The sequence below is a fragment of the Callospermophilus lateralis genome, chromosome 18 (assembly GCF_048772815.1).
Source record: "Callospermophilus lateralis isolate mCalLat2 chromosome 18, mCalLat2.hap1, whole genome shotgun sequence".
In the NCBI taxonomy this organism is placed as follows: domain Eukaryota; kingdom Metazoa; phylum Chordata; class Mammalia; order Rodentia; family Sciuridae; genus Callospermophilus; species Callospermophilus lateralis.
This window is the reverse complement of record NC_135322.1, coordinates 54,362,236-54,381,570: the sequence shown is the minus strand read 5'-3', so window position 1 is coordinate 54,381,570 and position 19,335 is coordinate 54,362,236. Positions and strand designations below refer to the sequence as shown.

The 19,335-nt window shown below is 42.4% G+C and overlaps 1 protein-coding gene across 1 annotated transcript in view; it reads right to left on the bottom strand.

Moving 5' to 3' along the window:
- Hydin (HYDIN axonemal central pair apparatus protein) overlaps positions 1–19,335 on the bottom strand; it is a 316,785-nt gene that overhangs the window by 127,888 nt on the left and 169,562 nt on the right. The window contains exons 23-27 of the mRNA XM_076838342.2: positions 6,350–6,490; positions 5,601–5,679; positions 3,484–3,594; positions 2,352–2,561; positions 105–242 (exon numbers count right to left, since the gene is read on the bottom strand). Of these exons, the coding sequence (XP_076694457.2) occupies positions 105–242; positions 2,352–2,561; positions 3,484–3,594; positions 5,601–5,679; positions 6,350–6,490 (679 nt within the window). The remainder of the gene's footprint in view (positions 1–104; positions 243–2,351; positions 2,562–3,483; positions 3,595–5,600; positions 5,680–6,349; positions 6,491–19,335) is intronic.

The window sequence follows — 19,335 nt, the reverse complement described above, 5'->3', positions numbered from 1 at the left end:
TACAAAAAGAAGTCACCCCTCCCCAATCCTGGCAGGAAATGCTAACCTGTATCTGGGGTGTGGCCCAGGGGTTGGAATGTGGGTCCCTCCCACCATTTGCTCACCGAGAGAGGCACAATCAGTGGTACCCCAGGACGAAAGTTTTCCGATGAAGTCTGGTGGTCAGCCAGGACCTTGAACTCGAAGCCAACTTTCCCAGTGTTCTTCAGTGTGATTTCACGCTCCGTGACATAGTTGAACAGCTTGAGAGGAGGAGAAGGAAGAGTGGCCCTCCATCCCCATCCACTGGGTGCTGCCCTCACCCTGAGGAAGGGGAATCAGCAAAACTTGCCTCAGATCCGGTCTCTACTCTGCCTGAGATAGATACTGCTCAACCCATAATACAGTGCCTCTTGGGGTAGGAGGACTGCGACCCTCTGGATACCTGGCTTACGTCTTCTCATTAATAGCTTGGTTCAGCTCTGAAAGTGGGCCTGAGCATCCAATCTCTGTGCCTCAGATTCTTTATCACAGGAACTAAAATTAGCAAATCTTGAAGTAAGCTTTCTATACAAAGATTTGCCTTCTGGATTCTGTCTTATAAGAAAAATGTAAGATTTGAATTCAGAATATTCTGGAATAAATTTTTCCATTTATTTAGGGAACCATGGCTATAATGGATCAGCCAGTTCTTCACCAGTTGATATAGTAGGCCTAATAACTGCAAACTGAAGTCACTTTGGGGGTCCCTAGGACAAGCAAGGACAAGGTCCACCTGCTTCAAAGAATACATTTGGAGATGAGCAGAAACCAATTGCCCAGAGGATCCCAAAGATAAAGAAGAAAAGGGAATTCTATTTGGTCAACACAATGGAGTAAGTCTGAGTGCCAGATGATCTGACTTCAGACACAATGTTTAATCTATAAACACACAATTCAGTAGTTTCACATGCAGAAGCTAATGAGGGTCCAATCATTAAAATTTGGTTGAAGATATGGTCTCTGAGTATGTAACACAGAATCTAATTGGGGAAAGAACAGAATTAACTAATAATTATCCCAAAACAAAAATTAGAAAGTACATTATATTCTAGCAGAGACTATACCTAAGTGCCAAGGGAATAACAAATAAGAGAAGGTAACCGTGGGATAGAGCTGAGCTGGGTCTTGCAGGATGCATGATTTGAGGTTGGCAGAGTGGAGGATGGGGGTACAATATGTGGGTAGATGTGGAGGCCAGAAGGGCTGGGGTGCACTGGGGCCATTGGGGAAACCAGCTTGGCCACAATTATATGAGTGGACTATAAAGGGGAATATGGACAAGGAAACTCCTGTGTAAGGAGCACATTAGTAGAGGGGCTCACTATATCCTCCCCAGGAATAGGACCCCAGCCCTGACTGACTGGGGGACACAGAAAGGAGCTCACGATGACTGAGGTTCTACTCTGACCCATGCACCACATTGACCAGACTTTACCTATGTAACCACAGTCTCCTGTGAGACAGGTACTTGCTAGCCCACTCCCATCTTATAAATCAGGAATACTGATGCCTGGAGAGGTTGGGTGGAGGGCCTATGGTAACAGAGTCAGGAGGAGGCAACAATAGGATATAAAACCATGCTCTTTTCTCAAATACTGCTTTTCCAATACTGCTGAGATTATCTGGTCAGAGACTGATGGGATAAAAGGGAAATTTTGGGGAAATTTATCTGGCAAGATGTTTAAGTGGGATAGAAGTTTAGTGATAGAAGCCAAGAATGTTCCAGTAACAGTAACCCCTTGCTTGCAGTGACTATATAGACCAGCAGGGTTGGCATCACCTGGGAACTTGCTAGTCATGCAAATATCAGGCCACCTCCAGACCTCCTGAATCGGAACCTGATGGACGTGTATGCACAAGGCAGTGAGGGAGGAGCAGCTGTGGTCACTTAGGCTTGACTTGATGAGGTCTTGTAGAGTGATTGCAGTGGCAGGGGGACAGGAAAAGGGACTCAGAGCAGGACCCTGGTGAATGAAGTAGCAAACACTGGACAAATGAAAGGATATGGGGTGTGGAGGTGATTGTAAGCCTTAGAGATTGTAAACCGAGGGGTGTGAGAAAATGGTAGTAAACAGGTTGGGACAGACTTGTGGATTCCAACAGGCGTCGAGCATACTGAGTTTCAGGAGACTGTGAGAAAAGTAAGTGAAAATGTCAGGTACACAGTTGGGAGCAAGAGAATGATCGGGATCAGAGAAACAGATTAGGGACCCAGGACAGGGGTGATGGTGAAGCTACGATGATCAGGAGTTTAGGAGAGATTCAAGGACAAGAACTATGGTTCATGTTTGAGGAAAACCCAGAAATCTCCATCTTGGGTATCGTAGTACCTGTAATCCATAGTTAATATCCTTGGTGTCAAAGGAATAGTTGACCAGGGAAGCCTCTCCCTTCAGTATTATTTCATAGGTGGGCCCTCCTTCCACTTCACACAGAGCTTTGGCTTGGGCAACGATGTCAGCATGTCCAAAGAAGGTGAAAGATACCTGGTGGTGACTGTGTGGCTGCAGAACTCCATAGAGGGGCAGAATGTCAAACACCTGCAGAGAAAGTCACACTACCTGAGAACAGCAATCAGGATGATGAGCCTGAATGGAAGTTAAAGTCCTGCCAACTGGACAGATAAATCCCCAACTTTTCACTTGTTTGACTCTATGGGAGGTGACTAAGGCAGCATCCTGAACCCATATGATAGTCATGGTGGGAACAGTGCTCTGGTGAGATCAGGAGGTAGCAAAGCCAAGTCCTTATCCTGGAGCAAGATCAGATGGGCTGGAGTGTGGGTGCATCCACGTGAAGCCCATCAAGCTGGCATGCCTGAGGTGTGGTGAGCCAGGGTGCACTGATCTGTCCCAACCTGGCCCACTGCAAATGCCCACTCCACACAATGCATGGCCCCAAGCCCCAGAGCATCCATGATCCACTGACCCGAGTGTGGGAAAATGGAAGTCAGGCAGACCCAAGTGGAGATTAGCATAAATTTGAACCAATAGTGTTGGTACTTTTCCAAGCCCTGATTAGCATAAATTTGGATCAATCGTGGTTGATCCAAGTGCTATATAAACTTCTAGACTAGCACACTGAAGTGGTAACTCCTATTGTGTCCCCTCTCCACTATTAGAGTGGGAATAAATCTCACTCTTTTGCTCTTATTCTTCCTGGCCTGTGGATTTCATTCTTTGAATTTGCAAGGCAAGGACCCAGAATGAAGAAATTGGTGGTGAATGCTGGGTTTGCTGTGACTGGAGGGAATGGCCCACCATTAAGAACTGCAACATGCCACTCTCCAGCTTTGCCAAATGCAATTCTCAGATCTAACATCAGCAGGCATTCCCTTCTTTGACTAGCTGTGCTAAAATGGGCTTTCTCTGCTGCAAAGACTTGCAGCTTACACAGACTTCACCTGCCAGCAGAAGCAGAGAAACTAGTTTTATCCCAAAGTCTGTTTTCAGCAGGACTTACTTCTTCTATCCCAATGGTAAGCATCTCTTCCTGATCAAAGATCCATGGGGATTCTTGAAACTCCACCTGACTCTGACTTCTTTCTGTTTCAGTAGAGTTATTTTTTATTCCCTATAAATTAAAGATATGGGAAAATCTATAAGCAATCATAATGGAGCATAGATATGCACCTCCCCATCACTGACATAGAAAGGAAGCATGTGGTATAATTATAAAAATAGTATGTTTTCCTCAGGGAGATAATTGGACAATGTCCAAAATGTGCATAATGTACATAACACTGATGTTTACTTCAGTGTTACTTATAATCACAAAATTCTGGAAGCAAACCAGCTACCCATCAATAAAAGTTCATCTTAAATAAAGTGTATGTGGTCCCTCTTTCTATGGAGAGGGTACAATGTATATTTACAGACCAAGAATGATGGAGTGGAAAATCAGTTCCATTCATATTAAATTACATAGGCCCTGTGGGTCTGAAGGTGTGAGTGGGTGTAAATGAACATGACACCACTTCTATTCAACATAGTTCTTAAAACACTGGCATTTTGAGATTTGCATATGCAAACAGATATCTGGGAGTTTGTTTGCTAAAAATTTCAGTAGTATTTTTCCATAAATGATGGAATTTTGAGAATTTTAAATTTTTTTGTATTTTTAAATTTCCTATGAGAAACATCTTTGAAAATAGAAAAAAAAATATTTAAAATACAAGTGTTCTATATACTCACACTGAAAATTTTGAAAAATTCAGAAAACTCCAAGGGGGGAAAAAATCAACCAATAGGTTACACTATAAGTATAGGTATATGTGTGTTTATATTCTGTATGTATCTGTATCTCTCTTTATATATATATATATATATTTTATATTCTGATTTTTTTAGTTGAAATTATGCATGTCACCTTCCTGTATGACTAAATATTCTTCACAAGGATCATTTAAAATATTAAAAAATAGCTATTCCAGGCCTCTTATTTTTTAAAATGAATTTAATGACTGTTTTTTTATTTCTATAAAGAATATCATTGGAATTTTAATAGGAATTGCTTCAAATATGTATAGCACTATTGGTAGTATGACCATTTTGACAATATGAATTCTGCTATGAAATTTTTAGACAAGGAACTATACAATTTAAATTTTGATATACTTGCCAAGCTGCATGTTGTAGAGGATGTGCCAGTTCAAATTCCTATTGGCCAAGTATGAAAATGCCTGCCCCTGGCCACTCTTCACCATGAATGCTATAAGCACTATTTTAATAGATTGTATATCATCCTGGACACACAGTCTTTTGTTTTTTAATGTTTTGCTACTTCTAAAGTACTATGATGAAAATTTTTGTATGCAAATCTTTGTGTGTCTGATGGCTTTCTTTGGCCATAATTCTAGAAGGAGTATTTAAGGGTGTGTGTGTGTGTGTGTGTGTGTGTGTGTATACAGCCACACATATATATTTAAAAGATATTTTTCAGTTGTAAATGGGCACAATATCATTGTTTACTAATTAATTTATTTTTTATGTGGTGCTGAGGCTCAAACCCAGTGCCTCAAACATATGAGGCAAGTGCTCTACCACTGAGCTACAGGCCCAGCCCTTATATACATATATAAATATTTTTTAACCCAGGGGTGCTTGACCACTGAGCCCCATCCCCACCCCTTTAAAAATATTTTGTTTTTTAAAATTTTGAAACAGGATCTTGCTGAGTTGCTTAGGGCCTTGCTAAGTTGCTGAGGCTGGCCTAGAACTTGCAATCCTCCTGTCTCAGTGTCCTAAATTGCTGGGTTAAGGCATGTGCCGCTGTGTCTGGCTAGGTGTATGTATCTTTCAAATCTCTCAATCTTCCCTTTGTTTTTGCTATGGGAGCCTCTGCTATGGGGGAGGAAGAGCATAAGATCCTCAGGTATGGAGGTAACTGGCTTTTCCGGTTCAGAGCTCTCTGTCCTGAGGGATCCTGGGCTTGCCGTGGGGTATTGGCTCTGGAGTGTGATTGGAGAGTGATCTGGATAAAGCCACAAAGCCTCATCCCAGCTTGACCCCGGGTCCTGCCTTTGTTTTGTGGAAAAGACCTTCTATTTGCCAGCTCTCTCCAGGGCAAAGGAACCTTACATCTGAGATCACGGTAGATGCTGTCATTTTTTTGATTTCTTGGTCTTCGTACCCCATCTCTTCATCCATAATGATAGTCCTGGGAAGATTAATAAAATGGAGAGAATCATTCAGTTTGCAGTCATCATCACATAGTGTCACTGGCATCTTCTTCTACTGTCTTCCTCTTTCCCTCTGTCACATCCCAGAAAGTCAGGGGGAAGTTCTCTCTCAAGGGTCTCAAGAAGTCAGCGAGCAGTGCTTAGCTGCCCTCTGTCCCCAGATATGCAGCTAAGCCACTAAACTGGTCAGTTTTTCCTAGGCCCCAACTTATCTTTCCTGGAGCACGGAACCCAGGCCTGACTTACGGAAAGTCCTAGGAAGCTGTAGCAATTCTTCAGACAATATGAATGTGCCCTGAGTACTCAATGTTCAGCTTCATAATTGTTGGAGCATTTTATTCTGAGGATATAATGTTTGGTATAGTCTCATATCCTTTTGCTATCCTGGACCCAATCCTGGCTGCAAGTCTTGGCCCTATAGAAGGACTCAGTCTCCCAGGGCTCAGGACTTCATGGATTTCTGAGAGCAGAGATAACTCTCAGCTCCTGATTCTAGAGGTCTAATCCAGGGTCTAGCACACAGCAGGCACTCACTGTTGACTAGTGAATGACTGAATGAATAAGGAATGAGTATAGAGAATGTAAGTCAGAGTAGAAATAAGAATGCTGTTAAAGACCAGTCCCTGCTGGTTTTGCATTTGTACTTACCTAATGGAATCACTATTTTCCACCTCGGGTGACTCTACTGTAGCAGGGACTGCTGGTGAGCTGGCAGATGCTGAGGTTGCTGGAATAGACTCCATCTGGGACACAGGGGTACTATCAGCCTTCTTTGCCCATGTCACAAACCTACAAATGCATAGGAGTGGGAGGGCTTTTGAAAATTGGTGCCCTGTGGCCAAATCCTAGACCAGGCAGATTTAGAAGGACCACCCTGTACCCTCCCATGGACTTGCCTTCTTCAAGTCTTGGCTAAGGTTTCATTTGCTCCTAAAGTCTTCTGACCTTCTATTCCAGTCTCGGTCCAGTATCTCTACTCGAAGTGTCCACAGGCCTCTGGGCTTCTGCTCTCATACTTGCCTTTAGCTTTCTGAGGACTTGTCTCAAACAGGGTACCTGATACAGTACCTGGCCTGGAGTACACAGGCAGGTCTGGCTATGACTGAGTGGGGGATCTGCTCCCAGATAACTAGAGATCAGGGTAGGACTAGGGTGAGGCATGCAAAGAACTCTTCTTCGGGGTCCTGGAAGTGTAGGACCTTCCAGGCTCAGCCTTTTTGCATGACCTTGCTTCCTATAATGTGGTGTCTCTGGTGCCTTGCTTGCCACACCCCAGTCCTGGTCCGTCTGGTGAGCTTTGTGGCCATTCAAGTTCTCTGAGTAAGGGGAAAATTGGTGGCTACTCAGCTGGTGCTGCGCCTGTATGTCTAGGTTCCACTGATTAGAAAGACCTTTGGATGTCACAAAGGCCACGGTGGTGGGACCACCCCTTCCTCTCAAGGTGCATGTGACTTTTTCTGGACTCTTCCCTTCTCCTTCCTCACTCATCTCAAGCCCTTAATATTAATTTCAACCCAATTTCACTTATATGTTCATTTTGGCCTCGTGTGCACTCAGAGGTTCAGTAGAGATGTCATTTACTATCGGATGCTCCCAACACTGTCCCATTTTGCCTTGGAAGTGCCACAGCATTTCATTATCACTTCTTGTAGGGTGCTGTCCACTGTCTACCATGTCCTGGAGTACCATTTCCAAATTTTCAGGCACTCTATGCCACCTTCATAATTTTTGCCATATGGGTTATTACCTAATAAAGCAAATTGTTGAAGAAAACTTACACACAAATTACACTCATAAGCATACAGTTTGATGAACTTTTTTTTTTTTAACAAAGATATGTACCTGAGTAACTACTGCCACATCAACAGACACAATGCCAATCATCCTAAAAAGTACCCTGGTGTAAACTCATCAACTTTTTGTTCTCTGTGGATTAGCTTTGCCTACAGTTTCAGAGAAATGGAGCCAAAAATGCATTCTTCCATGCCTGACTTCTTTGGTTCAGCATAATGTTTACCAGAATCATCATGTCATATGAAGTAGCAGTTTTTCTCCAACTGAATAGTATTCTGGAATATGGATTCTTGTCCATCTTGTTGATGGACACCTAGACTGTTTCCAGATTTGGATACTATTAGTGAAGCTGCTATAGATATTTATGTATAAGTCTTTAAAATGTGGACATACGTTTTCATTTTTTTTTTTTGCTACAATTGGGATCTGGAATGTCCCTCAAAGATCCATGGGTTAAAGACTTGAACCCCAGGTTGTTGCTATGGAAGGTGGTTAAACTTTTTGGGACCTAAGTGGGAGGTCTTAAGGTTATGGCAGGTATGTCCCCTGGCTCCTTCTTCTTCCTCTCTGCATCCTGGCTCATGATGAAGTGAGTGGTTTTTAAAAAACTATTTACTTATTTTTCATTACAAATATTAACTCATATTAATTGTGATTATTAATGGGTTTCATTGTGACATTTCCATATTGCATATATTGTGTTTTAATCATATCTACCTTCCCTCTCTTGCTTTTATTTCTTTCCCTCCTCCCACCTGATCCCACTCCCTTCCCCTTCCCTAATAGCTCCTATTTTACTTTTAAGTTTTCTCTCTCCCCACCATGCTTTTTTAGTTTCTACATAGGAGAGAAAACATGTGATACTTGTCTTTCCATGTCTGACTTATTTCGTCTAACATGATGATCCCAAGTTCTGCCCATTTTTTCTGCAAGTGACATGATTTCAATCTTCCTGGCTGGAGAACATTCCATTGTGTATATAAACTACATCTATCCATTCATCTATTGGTGGGCACCTGGACCAATTCCATTAACTGGCTATTGTGAACAATGCTGCAATATTCTGTATGCTGCCTTCATTTCCTTTGGGTATGGTTGGATCATATGGTAGTTCTAGATGAAGTTTTCTGAGGAACCTCCATACTGCTTTCCATAGTGGCTGTACAATTTTACATTCCTATTAACAGTCTATAAGGGTTCCTTTTTCTCCATATCCTCGCCAGCCAGCATTTGACTTTTTTTTCCCTTATAGCAGCCTTTATGACTGGGATGAGAAAGAAGCTCAATGTAGTTTTAATTTGCATTTCCCTGATGGCTAAAATGTTGTGCACTTGCTCATGTGTTTATTAACCATTTGTACTTCTTCTTTTGGGAAGTGGATATTCAGATCACTTGTCCATTTTTTGATTGGATTACTTCCTCTTTGGATGTTAAGTTTTTTTGAGTTCTTTATATATTCTGGAATTTAATCCTCAGCCAGATGAATTATTAGCAAAGATTCTCTCCTTCCCATTCTGTAGATTGTCTCTTCACTTTGTTAATTGTTTTCTTTCTGGTGCAGAAACTTCCTACTTAGATGTAATCCCATTTGTCAGTTCTTGCTTTTATTTCCTGAGCTACTGTAATTCTATTTGGGAAATTGTTGCCTGTGTCTATATCTTGAAGTGTTATCCCTATCTTTTCCTCTAATAGTTTCAGTTCTTATATTAAATGATCCAGTTTAGTTAATTTTTATACAGGGTGAGAGATAAGGATGTAGTTTTAATCTTCTATAGGCAGATGTTCAGCTTTTGAAGCACCATTTGTTGAAGAGGCTGTCTTTTCTCTAATGTATGTTTTTGGCACCTTTATCAGGAATCAGATGGCTGTAAATGCATGGGTTTATATCTGGGTCTTCTATTCTATTCCTCTGGTTGTGTCTGTTTTTATGTCAATACCATGCTATTTTTGTTATTATGGCTCCACAGTATATTTTGAAATCAGGTATTGGAATGCCTCTAGCATTGCTCTTTGGGCTCAGGATTGCTTTAGCTATCTGGGGTCCTTTGTGGCTCCAAATAAAATTTTAGAATTGTTTCTTTCTAGTTCTGTGAAAAATGGACAATGGTATTTTTATGGAGATTGCATTGAATCTGTAGATCACGTTTGGTAGCACAGCCATTTTAACAGTGTGGTTCTCCCAATCCAGGAACACGGGAGGTCTTTCCATCTAGAGTCTTCAATTTCTTTCCTTGGTGTTCTATAATTTTTACTGTAGAGATCTTTTACTTCCTTGGCTAGGACTATTTCTAGGTCTCCTTTTCTGAGGATATTGTGAATGAGATTGTTTTTCTGATTTCTTTCTCAGCAAATTTGTTACTGATGTGTAGAAAAAATACAAATTTTTGTATGTTGATTTTGTATATTGCTCCTTTGCTGAATTTGTTTATGAGTTCTAAGAGTCTTTTTGTGGAGTCTTTAGAGTCTTCTAGTATAGAATCATATAATCTGTGAACAGATAATCTTATTTCTTCCTTCCCTGTTTGCATCACTTTTATTTTTCCTGTCTGATTGCTGTGGCTAAAATTTTGAAGTATAGATTGAATAAAAATGATATTTAGTGGAAACCCTGACTTATTTCTCATTTTAGGGAAAAGGCTTTCATGTTTTTCTCATTCAATATGATATTGGCTGTAAGTTTGTTATGTACAGTCTTTATTATGTTGTGCTAGAACCCTTCTATATCTAGAGATGAGTGGTTTTCTTCTGCCACACACCCCTGCCATGTGCTGCCTCATCACCAGATCACCCCCAAAAAGGGGACAATGGATCCTGGACTAAAATCTCTAAAGTGAGTCAAATAAACCTTTTCTTTTTATAAGTTGACTATGTCAGGCATTTGTTATATAATGGAAAGATGACTAACCCATTCTTCTTGGTTAAACTCATAGGGAGAGCACTGCTGAACTGTATGATATATGCATGTTTAACATTAGAGAAAACTGCCAAATGGTTTTCCAAAGGGGATGTAACATTTTATACTACCATGCATAGTGTCTGAGAGTTCTGCTTAGTCCACATCCTCATCCATACTAGGTATTCAGTCTTCTTAATTTTAGCCATCCAATGACTGTATAGTGATAACACACTATCATGCTCATTAATAGGCTTATTTTATTTTATCATCTTAAAAATAGGCTCATTTTAAAGGAAAATTTTATATAATTACTGTAAATGAAACCCTAGAATAACCTCCCATTGAAAAATCAATGGGGGAAAAAATCCATGGTATTTTCTTGCCTGGTATTTTCAAGCTGAGCCTTGCTTGTTCTCCCTTTGGGAAAACATGGGGCTAGCACCATCCATGGCTGGGCTTCTTACTCTACAGAACTATGAGCTCTTGAAAGGCAGGATCTGGGGTGTTTCCTTTTTACAGACCCATTGCACATGGTCTGGTACACACTGCATGAGCTCAACAGATGTTTGATAGAATGGATGGATGGAAGGGTGGGTGGGTGGTTGCATGAGAGCAGCTGAACAGCATGTGGGGTCATTCGGCTATTGTGCACCCACTCCTCCATCTGGGATGGCCTTGGAGAAGCGTGGTAAAGGTCTTTTCATCTCCTTTCATGAGCTTCCATTTGGCTTGCTGTAGACCAGATGTCTCTAGTTGACTTTACCTTAAGCTGATGTATCATCCTCGGCAGAGGACCCATGTTGCCTTGGTGCTGGAAAATCTCCTGGAAAACTTGTTACAATATTCTTTGCCTCATCCTTGGGTAGATTCTATTCTGATTTGATAGGTCTCAGGTGGGGTTCAAGAGTTACATTTTTGAGTCTCCCAGGTTCTCCTAATGGACAGCCAGATTGAAGAGCCACCATAGGTGGGAACAGCAACATGACAGCTCAGGATGCAGCTGATAATTAATGTGGGGTTAGCACTGTAGCCTTAACAGCTAGGGACAGTGCAAATCAGCAAGGAAAATTCTGAGCACTTATTAAATCACCCCAGGTCAGGTCAGCAGAGGTACCTGGCGGGGGGGGGGGGACCCTTTGCCTGATTGCTGTGCATGTAATAGCACTCTTTCATCCAACATTTGCAACCCCTGGGATGTTGAGCTCAATGAAAAGAGAATGTGTGGGAATACCTGTAAAGGAAAAAGTACAAAACCATAGAGTCTGCATACCTGAGGAAAAACAACACTTCATTTGACAATGATACCTAGACGAGTGGGAAGTGAGAGGTCTCTTTGGAAACAGAAGAGAGCTAACACAGCCCTTCTTGCTGGTAGGCTGAGCCACAGGAGACAGTGAAACCTTTAACAGAATGAATCCTTTAACTTATTAAAATCAGAAAACTTGCTCTAAAAAATTGAAACAAAACATTGATAGAGTTTTTTGGATAGGATTTCACTTTACCCTAAGATATAAATGATTGGGCCCCACTATGCTGACCCAAACAGGGGTAGATTCAGTTATTTTTAAAAGAGAGAGTGTAGCAAACAAGGAAAATCAATATTGCTCCAATTCCAGAGCTATGCCTATCAGAATCAGTGGAGGAGCCGGAACGGAACAGGAAAGGAACACCTTTCCTTTGTCACTTTGGCTGCGACAGAATCGCGTGAATGTCAAACATATGCTGATCAGCAACACTGGGTTGGGCTCAGCAGTTTCCCTCTTCGTGTTTTATTTTGAGCTCTTGGGTAAGGATCAATGCAATCTTTTTGTGTTGCAAACTACAAAAACAAAACAAAACAAAAAAAAAACAACTGCCACACTTAATTCTTGTTCTCCCTTTGCTGCAATCGGTATTGTACCAAAATAAATCCCCAAAGAACAAGCTTGTGTTACAGTTAATATTCTGGGTCAGTGTCACATGAAGTTTGCAGATGGAAAGTGTATATGGGACATCTACTGAAGTCTGTGCAGAATGGTCCAGGTTGTGGGAAAAAATGGTGGCAGGGGATGGGCAGCCTTGTAGGGGACATGCTGGTTGCCTGATTCCTTAGACTTGGATATTGCGAATGTCCCCTACCAAGGGTGAAAATGGTTACTGGCTGTATAAAAACAGCTTGCAGATATGCTTGTTTGGCTGAATAAAGAGGATCTACAATCCTATTTTTCAAATTAATAAGTGCAGCAGATGCTATTAGTATGCTGTCTAAATCATCTTTACTAGGAAGACATGCCCTCATCTGGGTGCTGTGGGTGTTGGCTGCACCTTTATCTGGAGCATCACCCCATCCTGATGGGAGCTGCTTCACCTGCCCTGAGCTGCCTGGCAGGTTACATCTTCCTCCCCTTAAGGCCTGCCATGTGAGCAAAGGACTGGCAGGTGGGGGTGGTGCTCCTGAGGGTCCAGCCTCCTTGTCCAAGTGGAGGAACTCTGTGAGGCAATCCACTCTTCAGAGCTCCCCATGGGATCAGGCAGAGGTTGGACTTGTTAGGAAATCACGTCTCCTCCAGCTCCCCCTGCCCTCTCTTGCTTCCCTTACTCTCCTACAGTTTCTCCTGAGAGCCCTCCCTTGACAAGTCACCTGGAGGGCCATCAGTTCAGGCCCTGCCTTGAGGGAATCCATTATAGCAGTATATGACTCCAAAGATGAGGGACTCAGAAGCTTATAATTCGGGGTTCAAGTACTCTAATAGTGAGACATGCAGATTGCATGGTGGGCCAGAGCAAGGTGAGGGCTCACAGGGCCTGGGTTTGAGTTCTGGTTTCTCCACTTGTACCCTATGTGACCTGGGTACCATGTTAGTGATACATCCATCCTCATCTGTTTGTTGCAAGACTTAGTTCATGTAAAAAAAACTCAGCATGGTGCCTGGGTCATGGCCAATGTCAAATGAAGGTGAGCTGTTCTTGTCCTTGGGGTTGGTAGGGATTACAGTCATTTTTGGAATTCAAACAAGGGGAAGGGAAGTTCAATAATCTTTTCAATTCCTATAACCATAACTCTTTGTTGGCCACCTGTGCTAAGGTGGAGTTGGTGAAACTCAGCTGAGTAGCTGAAATTCAAGTTACTCAGACCTGAGGGGATGAAAACCACATTTCTGAAGGTTCTCAGAAGAAACTGCAATTGAAGCTTCTAGAACAGTGGTCCTTGCTGTTGGCTGTCCACTGGGATCATGAGTGGAACCTCAAGAAAGACGGGTGCCTGGGACCCAACCACAGAGGTCCTGATTTACACAGCATCCATCTGTTTCAAATATGACATGATTCCCAGGTGCCCTCAAGTCTGAGAAGCAGTGGCCAGAAGATGGTGGTGAGAAGGCCACAAGGAAAATGGTGATAAGCAAGTGTGCCGAGCAGGAGTGCTCATTAAGTGCCTGCAGCCAACGTATTCGTCACTCACTCCCCACCAGGTACTACCCAAGCACTTTGTAAGCACATTATCACCTTAACAATCCACATCTCAAGTGACAAATCTGGGGCTCAGAGAGCAAATCAGTGGCTGAGCCAAGTTAGACTGACACCAAAGCTCACACTCTTAGCAACTGCGCTGGACTCTCCCTGGTGGCGGCTCTCCTGGGTTGCTTCGTGCACATGGCAGCAACTCATAAATCAGGCCACTTCGTGGCAAAAGCAGCAGGGACCCACAACACAAGGAATGTGCCATGCATCCTCTAGAGCCTTTCCTTGAAGAGGGACCCATCCCAATTACAGAGTCTGGATGTGACAAGACACTGTGGCCCTTGCCTTGAAGGGATTTCCCAGGAGCGCTGCTGTGAGGCAGAGGACTGTGGCCAGAATCTACCTCAAGGCTCTCGGGCGGGATTTCTGTGTGAAATGGCCACTTCTACAAAGCTCCAGAAGGTGTCCCCACTGCTACATGCTGTTGGAGAGGCCACCAAGCAGGCAGGCTGCGAAATCGCCCTTCTAATCTGATCAGCTTCAAAGCTCTTGAGAAACACTTTCAAAACAGGGTGGGTTAAAAAGTCAATTTCTTTTAATGTCTGGCCTCCCATAGATGTAGTTTGCTTTGAGGGAATTTTAATTAATATGAACTTGTAGATAAATCCAACAGATTCTTTACGAATCACATCACTAAGCGAACCCAGCCGACAACCCTGACTCAACGGGTCCGATGGGCAAGGATGCTTTCCTCAGAAGCCAGTTTAGCTCCCGGTGAGTCTCTAAATGGCTTATGTCCTCCACTGATGTTAAAGACAGTGGGGGGGAAAGCTTTAAAGAGAAATAATCTGTAATAAAGTAACTAGATTTCTTCTGTAAAAGCAGACATAAAAGCAGAACAAAAATTTTCATAACACTCAAAATTGAAATGAGTTACCTCATTTATCTATGGAGTAATTGATCTGCTATCTCAGGAAACTGGACTAAGGTGAATTGCAAATAGAATCGGACCACATAGACCACAATATGATGATGATTTTCAAGTTCAACATAAAGGGTCTAAAGTCCTATCCACTCTGTAGGTCCCCCTGTGTTTTGCCTTGAGTCACTTACAGGTGGACCACGAAGTTCTGTTGGAGAGGTGGCTTACAGCTCTCTCATTAGCCTCTGAGGTCAGATAAACCAGCTAATCTACCACAGCAAGAGAGGAGATTCTTGGTGGTTGGGCTAGAGGAGGCCTGGAGGTCCCCGAGGAGGCTCCCTCAGACAGCCTACCGTTCTCACAGGGGACTTCAACTTACTAATCACTGCATATTTGTAACAGGGGTGATAGGATATCAACATTCATTTTATTATTAAACTAAACACATGTTACGGGAACTTTTGCATCCATCATGAGATTTCTCACTAAAATGGGAGTGGGGTCAAGGAACATGTGGAGTAAGAAAGGGGCCTCCTAGGTCAATGAAATCATCACTGACCTTGAGGAGAAGCAGCTGCAGTTAAGTCAGGGGTCAAAAGCCAGCTCAAATTGGATTGGGGAGTTAGCAGAGGTTTTCTTAAGAGTTGCCTGCTACAGAGCTGGTGATTAACAGAGCAAGTGGACTGAGACAGTGCATTTGTGCTGAAGTTATAAGGACAGGCAGCATGACCCTATCAGGAGAGAGAGGAGATACTGATAGAGAGAAGCAGACAGGAAGTTTGCAAACTAGTAAGATACTATTTTCTGTCAAAACATTCATACATTTTACAAAAAAAAAAAAAAAAAGTGAAAGGCTCATCTTCCTCTTGAGTCAGAGGGAAAGAAATGAGCTGATGAAAGTCCAGCGGAAAGAAGCCATCTCTGGCCTGGGCTGCAGCCAGGGGAGGCCAGAGGGAAGAGCAGCCGAGCTCAGTGTGGGAGGAACCCTGCAGGGAGGTTCCTGGGCAGGACAAGGGTGGGGAGAGCGGGAGGAAGGGTCAATCCAGGAAGAGCTGCTGGAGGAGGGAAGCCAGAACCCAGAAAGGCTGGGAAGAGGGGCCAGGGGAATGTCCCCATCAGCTTTGCCAGTTGCTTTCCAGAGCCACTGTGTCTAAACTCCGATCAGCAGCGTCAGAGCTGCTATTCCTCCTGTCCCCAACAGCACTTGGTACCATCATCTAATTTTATCCCATCTGGTGGGTATGTAATCGTGTCTGGTGGTTGTTTTAATTTCCATTTTCAAGATTACTAATGAGGTGGAACATCTCTTTATTCTTTATTGGTCACTCATATTTCTTCTTCTGTGACATAACTGTGCATCATGTTCTCTCATTTTTAAATTCAATTATGTCTTTTCTTTCAAAGGAACTCTTTATATACTATGCACACTAATCATTTGAAGATAATGCATATGCTAAAAATTTCTCTTGATTTGTGACTCGTCCTTTCACCCTCTTTCCGGTATCTTTTGATGAATAAAAGCTCTCCAATTTAATGCAGAAGTTATGAATAGTTTCATTGTGGTTTTGTGCTTTTTTGTGTCTTATTTAAGAGATTCTTCCTTACTCAGAAATTGTCAGCGAGTTATCCTACATTTTCTCCAAATTAAAAAAAAAAAAAAATTGACTTTCACATTTATATCTTTAACCCATATGGAATTAATTATTTTGTATAGTTCAAGTTTAGGGATCCATTCAGGCTCTGCTCTATATAGAAAATGGACTATTCCTAAGATTACTTACTGAATTGGCCATTCTATCCCCTTCTTTTAACATTTTCAATTTTTGTCAGGTTTCTATACATTACGGGTCTGTTTCTGGGTTCTTGGTTCTGTTCTTTTGTTTTGTTTGCCTACCTGTGCACAAATGCACTTTTAACATTATAGTTTTACATTTTGGAGGGGTTCAGCTCATCTCATCCCTTTCTTCTTTCATATAAATTTCAGGATCAACCTGTCAGGATTTTGATTGGAATTACATTGAAGCTATAAATCATTTTGGGAAGAAATGACATTTTTACTAAATTGAGTCTTTTAAAATCAGTGAAAAAGTATGTCCCACTATTTATTAAGGAGTTCTTTAGTGGCTTGATGAAATTATTTTACATAGGAATGTTTGTTTTTTGGTCAGATATATTCCTAAGTACTCCTTTTTTATTGCATTATATCTCTTATTTTTTGCTATACAGAAATGCAATAGAGTTTTACAATTTTAATTTTTTGGTGCTGAGGATCAACTCCAGGGCTTTGCACATGCTAGGCAAGCACTCTGCTACTGTGCTCGATCCTCCCCAACCCTGATTTTTTTAAACTTAATATCAATCCATCCTTTTTACTGAATCATTTTACTAGTTCTAATAATTCATAGATTATTTGGGGTTTTCTATGTAGATAATCATGATATGATAGCTTCAGTTCCAGCCCTCAAGTAACTCAGAATACAACTATATTTGGTGGTAGTTAATATTAAGAGGTAATTAAGTTCCAATGAGGCCATCAGAGTGGACCCTAATCCAGTATGTGTGGATCCAGGGAGAAGATGCTTCTCTACAGCCAAGATATGGGCCTGAAACAGATCCTGCTGCCTAGCCCTTGGAAGACAGCAGCCCTGCCACACCTTGATCTCGGGCTCCCAGCCTCCTGAGCTGTGAGAAAACAAAATTCTGTGGTTTAAGCCATTGAATCTGTGATGCCTTGTCATGGCAGCCTGAGCAAATGAATTCAAACACTCAGACTCCTTAGGAACTTTTCTGTGAGAAATATGGATTCCCATCCATGCCTTAAAATGTGGGAAAAAATATATATATATAGTATTTTGGACCATCATATTACTGAAAATGATGCTCCCTCTCTTGAAAAATTCTTTCTTCTCAGCTATGTGGCTGCTTTCTTCTGATTCTCTTACCATGTCTTTTTTCTTGGCCTCCTTGGCTGAGTCCTCTAATTTTGCCTACCCTTTAAATAGAAGTTCCATTCTTAATCCTCTTCTTAGAATCACAGAATGTTAACACGAGAAACCACATTATCCCGACACCCCTAACTCCTCCTCTGCAAAGTGAAAAGGACCGGGACCGAGGAAGCCAAGACCTCACAGCCACTCAGCATCTCTCCCATGTCCTCACTGGACCAAGCAGGACTCAGATCTTCATCCTCGTGGCTGTCACTTTCTGAACCTTTCAGAAGATCTTAAACGAGCAGGTGGGGCTCGGGGCCATGGGCTATAATGTGACAGGAGGAGCTAAGTTGTACGATGGGGACTTGAAAATCTATGTAAAAAATAATCGAATGCATCCCTGAAGTCCTGTTTGCTGGGGACGATTTCTATTGTTAATCTGGTGTCACACGGCACCTTCCTACACACCATGCCTCATGCCGAAGGAGCCCAGGTTTCTATTTTCTACATTGATTCTTACTCTGGGGAGGGGGAGTGGCAGCTATTTGTGGTGCTTTGGCGTGATCCTTTCCAGTCACAGACCCTTGTTCTCCAACTACCACCAGTCTTAGACTGTCCCCCCCTCAACCATCACCTACCTAGTTCTTTCCGCCAAAACACAGGCACCAACCTTGATGCACCCATTCCTAACCCACCTCCAGCTCTTCGAGAAGTCCCACCCATTCCTCCTCTACAATACCTCCCACCTGGCCATAAACCACAACAATTTTCTTAAGTTAACAAGGTCCTTGGTGGTCCAGAGCCTTGTAAGTTCAGCCCAACTTCAGGATCATCATTACTTGTTGATTTCTCCTTCACAATCTTCCTGAAGTGAGCCCAAGGGCTAGGCCAGCTTGCTTGTTCTTGCTCAGGCTCACGTGATTCTTAACGAGGCCAATATGGTTTTCTTCCAGTGTTGGGAAGTTCAACATGATGGGATTAAAAGTGAGGTTCTGCAGTAATTCTCTGGTCAACACTGTGGTTGACCCACATGAAATTCCAGAAGGAATTCAAAGGACCTCCCACCTCTGTGTGGGGCCTCACTTTCCAAGCTCAGGGAAGTAGCGGGGCCATGTAGTCTGCCTCTCTATTTCTCAGCTCACAGAACATGTTTTATTCATACATGTTCTTTCAGAGCCTTTGATGGTGAATAGGGATGAGAACACACAAGACAACTGGAGAAATACTTAGACCACCACCACCGCCACCATCACCACAAGCTTTAGTACCATCTTTGACTATTTATTATGTAATGGGCATTTAATTTGACAACTCTGTGAAAAGCACACATGTTCTGGTGTCTGTGTTTCCAACAACTCCAACAACCTGCATTAATAACCATGGTAGGCAGAAAATGGCACTCCAAAGATGTCCATGTCCGCATGCCCAGAACCTGTGAATATGTTAACTTATGTGGCGGAGTTTTTGACAGATGTGATTAAGTTAAGAGAATCTGGATGGGGACATTATCCTGGACTGTTCAGGGAGGCCCTGTGTAATCAAAGGGTCCTTAAAAGTGGCAAAGGCAGGCAGAAGAAGAGAGTCAGAGAAAGACAGGATGACAGAAGCAGGGTCAGACAGATGCTATGTTGCTGGCTCTGAGGCTGAGGAATGT